General features: G+C 40.0%; 1 protein-coding gene across 4 annotated transcripts in view; it reads left to right on the top strand.

The window, feature by feature from the left end:
• The window catches only part of TTC37 (tetratricopeptide repeat domain 37), an 81434-nt gene that overhangs the window by 62087 nt on the left and 6543 nt on the right, over positions 1-12804 (top strand). For all 4 annotated transcript variants that reach the window (XM_034773986.1, XM_034773988.1, XM_034773987.1 and 1 more), the window contains 4 exons: positions 5495-5623; positions 8191-8312; positions 10632-10790; positions 12643-12795. In XM_034773986.1, the coding sequence (XP_034629877.1) occupies positions 5495-5623; positions 8191-8312; positions 10632-10790; positions 12643-12795 (563 nt within the window). The remainder of the gene's footprint in view (positions 1-5494; positions 5624-8190; positions 8313-10631; positions 10791-12642; positions 12796-12804) is intronic.

Genomic DNA, 12804 nt, shown 5'->3' with positions numbered 1-12804 from the left:
TTTCCCTGTAATAGCTGCTTCAGTCTGAGCACTGAAACTGAGAGCAGAGAGTCTCTCTCTCCTGTGCTCTCAATGATCTCCCTGCTGACACCTTGGCAGCCTGGAGGAAGAAGCAATCTAATTTGAATGCAGAGGGGACCAGGTGGGAGGGAAAGGAGTAGATTGTGGCAAGTAGTCTGAGGCTGGGTACAAAGGAGAGCAGGCAAAGACACCGAGAGTGGAAGCAGAAGAGTGGAGACTGGGATTGGATAGGCAAGGAGAATGAGACTGGACAAGGAGTCGGGGGTAGGGAAGAGACAGTATGGTACAGAGATCAGGATAGAGGGGAACAGGGTAGAAGGGCAAGCCCTGAAATGGGCAGAACAGTTTGACCTCTAGCGCACACTCCCCTCCAAAGCCTGGAATATAATATAGAATTCCTGAGTTGTACCATGCCTCTGCCCGTAGCAATATCTGTGAAATGCACTGGCAAAGTTTGTGTGTCCCTGCCTCCCCCCGTCCCCAATTCTGCTCCACAAAGGATGACCATTTACTACTTCTACTAACTTAAGTGGCAGAGGTCTGAGCAGCGCATCTTAAGTTTCCACCCCTGCTGATGAACCATGTGATTGTTGATACAGTGCTACTTGATGGAATTTGTTTTTTCAGTTTGGTTTAAAAATAAAAACGTAGGAAGTTTCACATGTTGTTCAGTGTGTGGCATGGGGGCCACACATTGCACCATGAAGAGAAAACACAATGTTGCTCATTAAGTGAGCACCCGTCCACTCTGTACACTGAATGAAGCAGGGGTCCATGTAATTAACTACTGTATCATAATGCATATACACAAGGGGGGTGAATTAAGGTTGCCATGGCAGGCTTGATTCTGGCATTTCTTAACTTTTGAGTGCCTGAGTTTGCAACCTTAATACAGTAACTGAAGTGGGAACACTGGATTTGTATGGGACAGAGGTAAACTTTTGTTGAAAATGTGGAGCTGTTCTGAGATTGCACAATATACAGAGATGTTCAGGGAGAAGCAGGTTCTTCACAAATGTTGGACAAAAGGAAAACATTGTGCCATAACGTCTGAGTAGTGTTTGGAAACACTGCAATAAGTGCACAGTTTAAGTATACAAAATTCCATCATTATGAAGCAAAGGAAACTATATTCCCTGGAGCTTCTTAAAACGTTCCCTTCTTTGTAATAACACTTAACATGTAACCTAGTCTAAAAGGGTTCTCTGGGACTCAGTGATGTCGCTGCTAGTACACAAAACTTCTCATGCACTTAATGTAGAAGATATTGAGCTGGATTCTATGATATATGCTTTAGGAATTATTTGGAGGAAGTTCTATGGCCTGTGTTGTACCGGAGGTCAGAGTAGAGCAGTGGTTCTCAACCAGGGGTCTGGGAGCCCTTTCAGTGGGGCTGCGGAGCCCCATGGCTGAAACCCGGTGCCCCAAGCCCTAGTGCTGAAGGCGGGAGCGGCGTGGGGCTGAAGCTGGCGGTTCTCTCGCGCCCCTCCCAGCCCCCCCGGTCCCACCCAAAAGTAGCGCAGGGCTGAAGCCGGCTGCCCCAGTGTACCTCCCCCTGCTGAAGCTGGGAGCTGCACTGGGAGCTCCCTTCCCTTCCACCCCCCGCCCGCACTCAGTTCCTAGCTTACCCCTGCCTGCATGCTGAGTGGTTTTCAAACTTTGTGAACCCCTTTGAGTTATATTTTTTGGTTGTGTCCCCCCCACAGCCCAGACAGGCGGAGTGGTCTCCTGAGTGAGTCAGGGGGTGGAGGGTGGCGCTCCCTTCCTGGACCCTACTGCGCGGAGCTGGCTTGAGCCCCACCAGCTGGCTTGAGTCCTCCTCCTCCCCCCCCAAATAAAAGTAAAACTATGCCTATGCCCAGTGGTCCACCTGGAGCCCCAAGCTTCAGCTTCAGCCCCACTGGCTGGGGCTGAAGCCAAAGCCTGAGAAACTTAGCTTCACAGGGCCTCCTGTGGCATGGGGCCCTGGGCAATTGCCCTCTTTGCTACCCCCTAATGCTGGCCCTGGCTTTTATGCAGAAAACCAGTTGTCATGGCACAGCCGTGCCATGGAATTTTTATAGCATATTTGGGGGGCCTCAGAAAGGAAAAAGGTTGAGAACCCCTGGACTAGAGGATCACAGTGGCCCCTTCTGACCTTAGAATCTATAAAGTATTTTTTCTACTGAGCCCATCAACATATCTGACTCTTATTTTGTGCTTACTCATCAATAAAACTATAAATTCTGTCTGTAGAATATTTATCACTAGTGGTGTTGCATGATTCAGAAATAAAAGTGTGACTTTCCAATCTCAGGGGGAGTTTGCAGGAATAACCGCTAAGGAATGTGGAGTCTTTAGGACTTTTATCCTATGTGTAAACTGAGAAATGTGTTTTTTAGCCATTGATCCAACAAAAATGTTAGTCACTTTCCAGAATATAACTGCATATTAAGCCATTAGCTCTTTCCTGTAAGTGTGCTTATAGTGAAATATAAATCCTATTAAGATGTTGGATGCAATTTCGCTTCTTAAAACAACATGGGTATGGAGTGAGCAAAATTACTTTTATAGCTTTCTCTCCCTGCTCCCCAAACACCTTGTATTTTCTGTTTAGGCATATTTCGGCCTCGCTCTATCTGACTCAGTAACCTACACAGAATGGAGTACTTGAGAAGTACAGGATTAGAAATATTGTTCATATTCAGTGCTTCCTTTATTGGCCAGGATTGCAAGTAGTTTTTTTTGGTGGTCTATGTGAAATGATCTGACCAGATCCTAGTGAACCTATCACAATAGATTACCACCTTACTGGTGGTCTCTGCAGAGGCCGAAGATGGATTGGGTCATAGAGACTAAACTAATTTCTCATTCCTAAAGGTCCATCTTTGTCAGGGTTTAAACAATTAAGAGTAGGTGAAACTTGTAATGTCACTGTCCATACTTTTTCATGCTCTGCTTAGCACAGAATTCCAGGCTTTTAATTCAGCATCTCTCTTTATACATTTGCTAAAACATAAATTTTGAAATTTCATCTTCAAAGGCATATACTTTCCAGTAGAATAAAATGTATTTAATATTTAGCTAAATATAGAATTTGCTTTTAAAAAAAATTCTGCTAGAGCTTTGCATCTTTCTAATGATACTTAAAATATTTTGTAGTTAAACATTTCCCCAATGCCTAGATAAAACTTCTGTTTAAAATGAAAACAATTTTCCATGTAATCCCTAATGCATATAGTATCACTTTTAATGAACTTTCAAACAGCTTGAAATTAAATCTCAGACAAGTACAGATCTTGAACAGAATGTTAAATCCCGAATACTTAAAATGTGGACTTCCTATTCATGTCTCTGGTGACTAGCCTGCATTTACAAAAGAAAGTAAATATTGGAAACTCGAAGTCCCACTTCATTAAAATCATTTTTAAAATACCCTTTTCACAAGATTGAATAGGACAGTTACTTCAGTACAGCTGAGGAAGAAAAGATGACATTTTTTGCATAGGAAGGTCAGTGGAGGACTGGAGATAGATACAATGTTAAATGAAATGCTCTTGGTATGACCCTGATATGACCGGGTATATGCTCTTGCATGCATTGTTACTTATAGCAAATTGATCAAAGAATCTAATAGGGGCGGAAAAAATCTCCCCCTGCCAATGCTGGACTGTTTTCTGTAGTGTATATTTTTGTAATGAATGTCCAGTTTAATTTAACTATCCAAACCAGTGAGATTCCCTAACTTAGCCCAGTTATTCAAGGTAAATTATTTGTAAAAAATCATTTTTTATAAGTGTAATTTGTCAAAAAGTGATGTAACTATGTAGCTTGAAAAAACCACATTCGCACCCTACTCTATTTGTGCTGTTGCAGGCAGAAAGCAGGAATGCAATATTTGGCAACAGGTCTTTGAAATCTATTCCTAAGTGGTTAGCAGTGGCCCAGGTGCTTTCATTTCTCTATAGTAAAGATTCTTGTGGTTAGTGCATAGGATTGCAGCAGGATTGAGTCTGGCTTGGATTCTCTTCCCTGCTCTGCAAAACTGTAGTTGTTCACAATCTGTAGGTTATTTAATTTCTCTGCGCCTCCATTCCCCCTCAGTAATGTGGGACTATTTGTTACTTTTGCACAAGGATGCTTGGCAAAATTGAAGATATCAAATAGTTTCACAAACATTAAATAGAAGGCACTTTTAAAGTGCTAATTGTAGTCTGCAAAAATTTTGTTTCTTTGATAGAGTACTTCTAATGTTCTCTTAATCAATCAGAAAATAAACCTACATCCGTCCTACATCTTTATCTCTCATGTACAATAGAACTTATCTAGAGAGAGCCATGTCTTGCACACATTTGGGATCATATCAGTTGCACTGTTTATATTAAAAATTGGAAAATGTTTACCTTAGGACTGGGTTTAAGCACAGATCAGTCTGGAGTCATAAGTAAAATGACTGGTGCTGTCAGTCCAGTTCCTGGTGGACATGTGCTCATGCTGTAGTTTAAAAAAAGAAAATAGTTACCATTGGTATACTCGTTGCCAAGGACTGAAAATTCACACTGTGTGGACCGACGTTTTGCAAGACTGCCTCTTTGGAATGAGGACATGTTTGAGGTGCATCGGTGAAGGGGTGTGGAGAAGCTTGCTGTGCTGCATCTTTACTTCTCTTTTTCCTTATGTCTGAGATTTATGCCCTGACAAACTGACTTAGCATAAACACATTCTAAATATTTTAGATAAAATTATAAATATCTGTTTTAATTTCATGTTCATTAAAGATTTAACAAGCTGCCTCCTTAATGCTCCTATGCCATTTTAGGACCCTAACTTCACTGTTCTCCCTTTTTGTTCTGGATTGCAGCACTACATAATACTGATGAACTATTTTCTCTCCAACACCAGTGGGGGATGCTTATGAACAGCTGTGTTCTAAAGGTGAAAGAAATGACCAAGCCATCAGACTTGGAAAAATATCATCCTTACAAAAGCACCAGTCACTGTGGTATCTATATGAAAGCAGATTTGAGTTCTAAAAAAGTCCCACAGAACATGCTCTTGCGTAATATAATACTGCACTAGCTAATATAGGAGAATGTGGTGGTGTTGTTTTTTGAATTGGTGCTCTAGTTGTTCAATTTTATTTTATAGTCTTTTTCTTATAAAACTAGAATTAAATGCAATTCAGTGATTCATTAAATGTCACTTAACATACAGGTGCAACTCCCATTTAGCTCCCTTGCATTTGAGAGAATAGGCATGAACATTGTAGAAATGACAGAGGTTTATGTCCGGTCTTTTTTCCCCAAAGTTATTGAGGCCCCTTACCAACCAAAGATCCCATTGATTTCTTTACTTGATTCTAACTATTTTTGTCTTGTATAATTTTTTATGGATCCCTTGACTGCTGTGATAAATCGTATATCAGTTGGAGACTTCTGTAAATGGCATGCTGATAATATTGAAAATATGGGCAATTTTTAAAATATGTTTTCAGATGATCCTGCTACATGGGCAGTGCTAATGGGTGCCTGCCATGCTGAAAATACTGTTGTCTATTTGAGAGACACACAGCCTAAGAGAAGAGACCTAGAAATGACACTTGTAGCCACAGTTTCAGCCAAAAGTAAGTTATACAAACCTTCTTAATTTTCATACTTTTCTAAGAGGAAAAAAATCAGTGCTTCTGGTTTGTGGGTTTTTTGTTTGTTTTTGTTTGCCTTGTAAAGTCATCAATAGTAATCTACAAAAAATTGCTTAGAAAAACATAACTCGCTTATACTACTTAAATGCAGGCTGGTAGTGACTCTCAAGCAACTGATCTTCTTAATATTAAATAATGGGTATATTGTTGGTCATCAAGGGCATTGCCACGTATTTTAACCTGTTTATAAATTAGCATGTTCCCAGACACACATTTTTGGTTCAACTGGAGTTAAATAATGAATAGATAATGACAATCTTAGGGGGAAAATGTCTAGCTTACCTATCTGATTACCTCTTGCTCATGGTGTCGAGTACTAACAACTCACTTCTTATTTCTAATGTGTATATGGATTGTCACAGTCCCTTTTCGAGGCTGGGACTCAGCTGCACCTATGCCAGACTTAGTCTACCAAAGAGAGGGAATGAATACAAGGGTCATGTGACAGGGAGCATGTGATTAAGTACCGTGCGTGCTGGGAGACATAAGGGCAGCCTGTGATCATTCAGTGAGTACAGACCTGGAAGTGAGTGCTTCACTCAGAGCCTACAAAAATCAGGAAGAACATCCAGGAAAGGGTTAGTGAGGAGGTCAGGGCTAAGTAACTCTCCAGGGTCCTAGGTTGGCCTGGGAGACAAACATGCAGGTAGCAGTGGCCTGCTAGGAGAAGATGCTCAGCAAGACGGGCCTAAAACCTGTACCAAGGATGGTGAGCAAGCAGGAAAACTGGATGGTAGATTTGTGTTTGGGGAGTCTGATTTATTAACAAAATTCAAAAGGGGAGAGTTGGTGAGAACAATTGCAGCATGAAGTCTGATTTAACTGGGAGGAAGGAGGAACTGAGCCAGTAGCAGATTTCTGAAGCCATACCAGGTAAACCCAACTACCATTCTACTAGGAACCAGAAATCCCATCTCCTTGAGCCTCTAAATAGAGTGAAGGTTCTAGTCTTTTCTACCTCCTCCCCATATGGCTCTTGGATCCTATCCTTCAGAAATGGACCTGATGCACCTATGACGTTGGTGGCCATTTTATGAAGAGGCACCAGACTAGAGTGCCACAGTCACAGTACCATAGTGAAGCATGTTTAGAATTCACAGCACTGTCTAAAAAATGGCATAGTTGTACAGTAATATGAGCAGACATTCTATGACTATTCATTCCAAATTGGGAGGGAGGGATAGCTTAGTGGTTTGAGCATTGGCCTACTAAACCTAGGGTTGTGAGTTCAGTCCTTGAGGGGGCCACTTAGGGATCTGGGCCAAAATCAGTACTTGGTCCTGCTAGTGAAGGCAGGGGGCTGGACTCGATGACCTTTCAAGGTCCCTTCCAGTTCTATGAGATAGGTATATCTCCAGATATTATTATTATTATTATTATTATTTATTATTAAAGAACGTTACCATTCTTTGGCTTTCGATGAATATTCTATCAAACAACTTTGCTAAGAAAAAATATTCAGAGTGAATGTTGAGCAAATAGTAAAATGTTTGTTGAAAGAGACTTTTGAACTTAGAATCAGATTACTGGTACAAAATACTGCTGTTCATAAGAGGTACTTGTCCAACCCTGGAACACAAACAAAACAATGTAAATTGTGTCCAAGGAGCACTACCCAACTCAACTCATATTTTGAATATCAAACACTCACAATGAACTGCTTTGTTTATAGACAAAAAGTTGTTCAAAATGTTTTACCAAACTTCTGCAAACGTAATGCATTTGAGAAAATCATAAGCTTTTGTGGACAATTCACAAATGGAAAAGAAGCTAATGATTACTCACAAATTGCTCCTTAAGTTCTCACTATAATACTTCTGAATACTACTATCCTTGGTAGGTAAGCAAAGGATACAGGGTCAGAACTAAGATTATTTACAGAATCTTAACTCCAGGTGCGCTGGCTTGAAAACATTTTATTTTCAATACTTCTGCTATAGTGGTCTGATATTTAAATCAATAAATTGATACATTATGTACTTTATGCTAAAGAAGTTTAGATCTGGGATAGCCTGCCTTTGTTCATCGTATCTATAGCCTCCCTTACTAAAAGGGCTGACAGTTGACTGACTTTTCTTACCATTTTGAAAATTAATTTCTCTAAAATATATGCTTCAATTATTTTATCAACTCTACAAGTTGATACCTACCTTAAAACAAAATAAAAACTGTGCTCTCTTTCTAAGTCTGTTTTGCCGTGTGTGTGTGTTTATATGTGGAGTGTATATAATATGTATGTATGTATGTAATAAAAATACTAGGGAGTACTGTCACTTAGCCTGTCTGACCTATCATCATGATATGCACTAGGTCTTCTTTAGTTACTGTAAAAAGAACAGGAGTACTTGTGGCACCTGTTCTTTTTGCGGATACAGACTAACACGGCTGCTACTCTGAAACCTTTAGTTACTGTGACTCAAGCCTGATATGTGGCAGGGCACGAGAGCATATCCAGCAATACATTCTTAAATGCATGTTTACATTTACAGCTAAAGAAAAGGATCTTTCAGCTGAGTACATCCAGGCTCTTGAAGACTGGTCTCTTTGTCAGGCTATTACTGGTTTAAAAGAGACTGGTAGAATTACAGAAGCTGAGGCTCTCTGCACAAAGGTATGGATATTACCACTGTCATTGCTGCTTCATGACTTTGAGTGGAGCACTAATTCCTATGTGTTATATATGCAATGGTAATAAACTGCAAAGGAGCAGCAATCTGTTACAGCAGAGCACAGCCCAAATGCATAAACTGACTTTTTTTCACCTTTTAGTAAAGGAAAGACTATTCTTTATCAGTAGTTTTATAATTCAATTTAAACATACTGACCATTTAAATTGGTTAAATAATTGTTCACCAGCCGTGGTCAGTACATTATAGCACAAAAATCCCTACTTCAACCTGATCTTATCCCATCTATCTTCATGTGCTTATCTTCTTGTCCCTCCTCACTTATGCCAGCAAAAAATAAATTCTTATAAAAGTTCCAAAGGCATTTTTCTCCAGAGGGAAATGCAGTTGGCTGTATTGTGGGATGAATGACTTGCTGTGTATTCAGTCACATTGATTATTCACCTCCTAGCCCACACTCAATTTTCAGAATCTTGGCTGCAATCCAAAGTGATAAGTACCATTTAAACTACACCAGACTGAATCACCTGAATCATTAGAAGTGTTTGCATTGCTAAAGAAAAATTAAATAAATGGTAAAAATTCAGAAAATATCTTATGAAAACATTTGTGGTTTGTTAATTTTCTAGTCTCAGTAAGAATAAATTTCTTTTTTGAAGTGGCATGTGTGCATAATGGACAGAGAAGGCTGCCACCTTGGCAGAAGTATTTGCAAAGCAGCCCATAGATCTAGTGTATAAGCCATTCACCAAACATTCCAAAATAAATACAACAGAGAGTCCTGTGGCACCTTTAAGACTAACTCTTAAAGGTGCCACAGGACTCTCTGTTGCTTTTTACAGATCCAGACTAACATGGCTACAAAAAAAAAAACTAATTCTTAGCCAATGTGGCTTTTTTACGAAGGCTTTTGTTGCTGTGGTGACCCAGTCAACCTACTTTGCTCATGTATCACCTTCTCCCTTGCTGCCCCAATCTCTTTTAAGATGCTGTTGGTTACTGCCCTTGAGTAAGGTTCAGTGGACATGCCACCTTTTTGAAGAGAAGAAATTCTCTTGCTTGTCAGTTTTCCTTTAATCAGCATATCCATTGACCTTCCTGTACAGGAATACGTTAACAAGAGAATTAGTTTGTACATATTTCCCTGAGGGAAATATCTGTATAGTTCATTTTTTTTAAATGTTAATGAATCTTACTATGGTTTCATGTCTTAGTAAATTTAGGTTGGATAGCACTTTTCCTTGGGAGGGAGTTAAGAGGTAGGTCCTCTGTCCTTGAAAGCTCTAATCACCTCAAGATCTGCAGAAAGAATCTGACTGAGGAGTGACGATCAGGAACATACCTATCTGTTTTTCTTCTCTGAGCTAGGCAAGACCATTTACCTATGTGAGACCATTCCTTAGTTGTTGAGGGTAAAGCTGCTGCAAATACCAATCTCTGACTAGGGACCAAACTAGACTGTTGCCTATTTAACTCTCTGGAATAGCTTGGAATGTTTTTGATTGTTAAAATGTCTGTTACATATGGAGTCACTTAATTCCCAAGAATACACCTTTTGGTCCAAGTAAATACCTTTAAAAAAGGAGTCTGGGTTGAACTAGGTTTTTGAAATGTGTACTGATTTGGACAGTGAAGAACCAGTCAGTAAGTAATATTATGGGACTTTACTGCTAAAATGTAAAGAAAAGTGCATGCATTAGAACCACGTGATGGCTGCTGTTTTTTTCTGAAATCATTTCTGGAATGGGAAGTGTGCATGTGTGTGGCATCTCCTTCCCCCCAAGACAAAATAAATGGAGGACACTGCCCTGAGAACTCACAAGTCCCTGGAGATATGCTTAAGGCCAGTTCCAAGCACATGATGGCCCTGTGCCTCTACATTAGCTTTGAGACTCCTCTTCCTCTCTGGCTTCTGGGCCCCATGGAGTCATTAGACTCCTATTCCTTGTTCTTCCCCTCCACATTGGATATCTGCCTTTCAACCCCGTCTGTAAGTATGGGGCAGGTGCAAGACTTTGGACGGATTCCCTATGGGACTTGGGAACAATGAGTATTCCTTGCTCACTTCCTTGTGCGAATCCATGATCCTGCAGACAGCTTTCAGGAACCTTCCTGATGTGCAGAAAAGGAGAGATTAATAAACAGAAATAGTCTGCTGCAAGTGGATCATAAGGAGGGGGCAAGTCTCCTCTCATATTTTTCTGTGCAAAATGAAAAGTATTAATAAGAATGTTCTCAATTTTTAAATATATCTTCTAATAACTTCTTGCATTTAACTCATTAAAAACTGTTTTTGGTTTTAGGGTTTAAAAAGTTGCCCCAGTCACCCAGATCTGTTCCTGCTCTTGAGACAAGTTCAGTGTAAACAGCTTTTTCAGTCACACAAAGAGCTTCCAGATGCCATTTTGGAGGAACTTCATAAAACTGTCATGTCCAACTCCACTTCAGTAACAGCATGGCATGTAAGTGGATTCTTTCTTCCTGTTTCAATACACATCCCTATTACAGAGGATTATCTGAGAAGGGATTCTGAGTTAACATTCCTCCTCTTTGCACACTAACAGCTGGTGAGATGTGAGTACTAGATAATGATCTCTATTAGAGAACTGAAAGTACATAGTCCTCCTTATGAAGGCAGGAAAAGTGTAAATTTGTGTTCACTTAATTAGGTAAACATATGTTGTGAAATTTGCCAATCTTGACTTCCACATCACAGGTCCCCAGTGAAACTTTGTAGCTTAATGTACTATAACATATGTTACTAGGCACAAATAAATGGTTCCTAAACAGTGTACTGAAAATGGACATGTGCTGTCCCTGTGTTTCCTTCTGTTTGCACTCTTTGCACAGGTGAGTAACTCTTTCCCCAAGACTACCCAAGATCCCTGGCACATTTAAATAAATAAATAAAAAGCTTTCTTTCCTTTCCTTATTACTGGAAGAGAAGATCTAACTAAGGTTACCAATATTGTATTTCAAAAAAGGGACTGTTTTCTTAATCAACCCCACCCTTATATTATTTAAATAATGATATAATGAAAACATTCTTATTAGTACTATTCATTTTGCACAGAAAAATATGAGGAGAGTAATCATTCCTCAAGAATCACCTCTGTGCATTCATATTACCTACCCACCTTCCCTCTCTTCCTCAGTTCTAGGTAACATCAAGACTCTGCAGTTGGGGAGGAGAAAGGCTACTGGTTATCCCCCCACCCCAATGTACACTGCTTTAAGACAGTTCTATTGCTCAATGATGGATGCAAAAATCCCACAAGCATAAACTTAGAGGCAACTCTCTAAAAGAAATTCTTAGGAAAGTGCTTAGAATTGTGCCCCTGCTCTCCACTCTGAGAGTCATAAACTGTGCCAGTAGCAGAGGACCATGGGAGAGAGATCATCTAGGGAAGGTTTTAGACTAGAAGATTAGTTGTCTAGATCCTTTCATTGTTTAATAGCTGCTTCATGACCTAACAGATAACTTTCTGTACAAGCATGACTTACTGAAGTTGGAACATCTAGGGTATATATGAAAGGATTTACAAACTCCTGATTTCTTTTGCACCAATACATTTTCATGTCAGTACAAAATAAGCCTCAGTTATAGTCCCTTGCCAACCTCTCTTTAAGAGGAGTTCATTCTACTGTGCTGATGGAGCAAGCAGAAGGATGAGAACACTAGATTAGTCAGACTCCCCTAACTCCACTCCCATCTGTAGCTCCTCCAACAGGAACCTTCTGTCTGCAGCAGTTCAGGTTGTTGTCTGGCAAAAAGGATAACTACATATTTTCACCTGAGTTCAAGCTGTAAGATTGAATATTTTTACTTCCTCACTTACTGTAGCATCAGATGGGAAATCCATCTTGTTCAAGGGCAGAAACTTTCTAACTTGTCTGAACAGCTTTCCACCATCCTAATAGAACTGTTGTTGGCAATCTAGTGCTAGGTGGCATGCTCCATTTAAAAATAGCTTAGGAGGTCCCCAGTGGAAAATGAGTTTGGCTACCTCCTAGTTCATGTTCAGATTCACAAAACTACAAAATGGTTGGCAGTGTTGGGTAAGAGACCTCTGTTGTGAAATAACATAGCTATAGTACTTAAGGGCAGAAGTACACTGGTAGAGCGTGCATGGAAATTTGCACTCTCCTTCCCTCAAGCAGGTGTTCAGCTGTAAAATAACCTACAACTAATGGTGTATAAAGATCAACTTAATATATTCATGAAACTTGGAAAACTTAAATTTACATAGTCAAAAATACCTGAATGATCTGTTTTAATGAGCATTACCAAACATAATGGTTCTCTATTTTTAGTGGCTCGCAAAAGTATACCAGTCTCAAAGAATGATGGTCGCTGCAGAGATGTGTTACAGAAAGAGTCTACAGTTGGCATCCCAACAGGGCAGTTGGAACGGGAAGTTATCAAGTTTGCTCAGGCTAGCTATGCTTGCACTGGAAATCTGCATGGTAAGATAA

This window comes from Trachemys scripta, chromosome 6, assembly GCF_013100865.1.
Source record: "Trachemys scripta elegans isolate TJP31775 chromosome 6, CAS_Tse_1.0, whole genome shotgun sequence".
In the NCBI taxonomy this organism is placed as follows: Eukaryota; Metazoa; Chordata; order Testudines; family Emydidae; genus Trachemys; species Trachemys scripta.
This window is presented reverse-complemented; position numbering and strand designations above follow the sequence as displayed.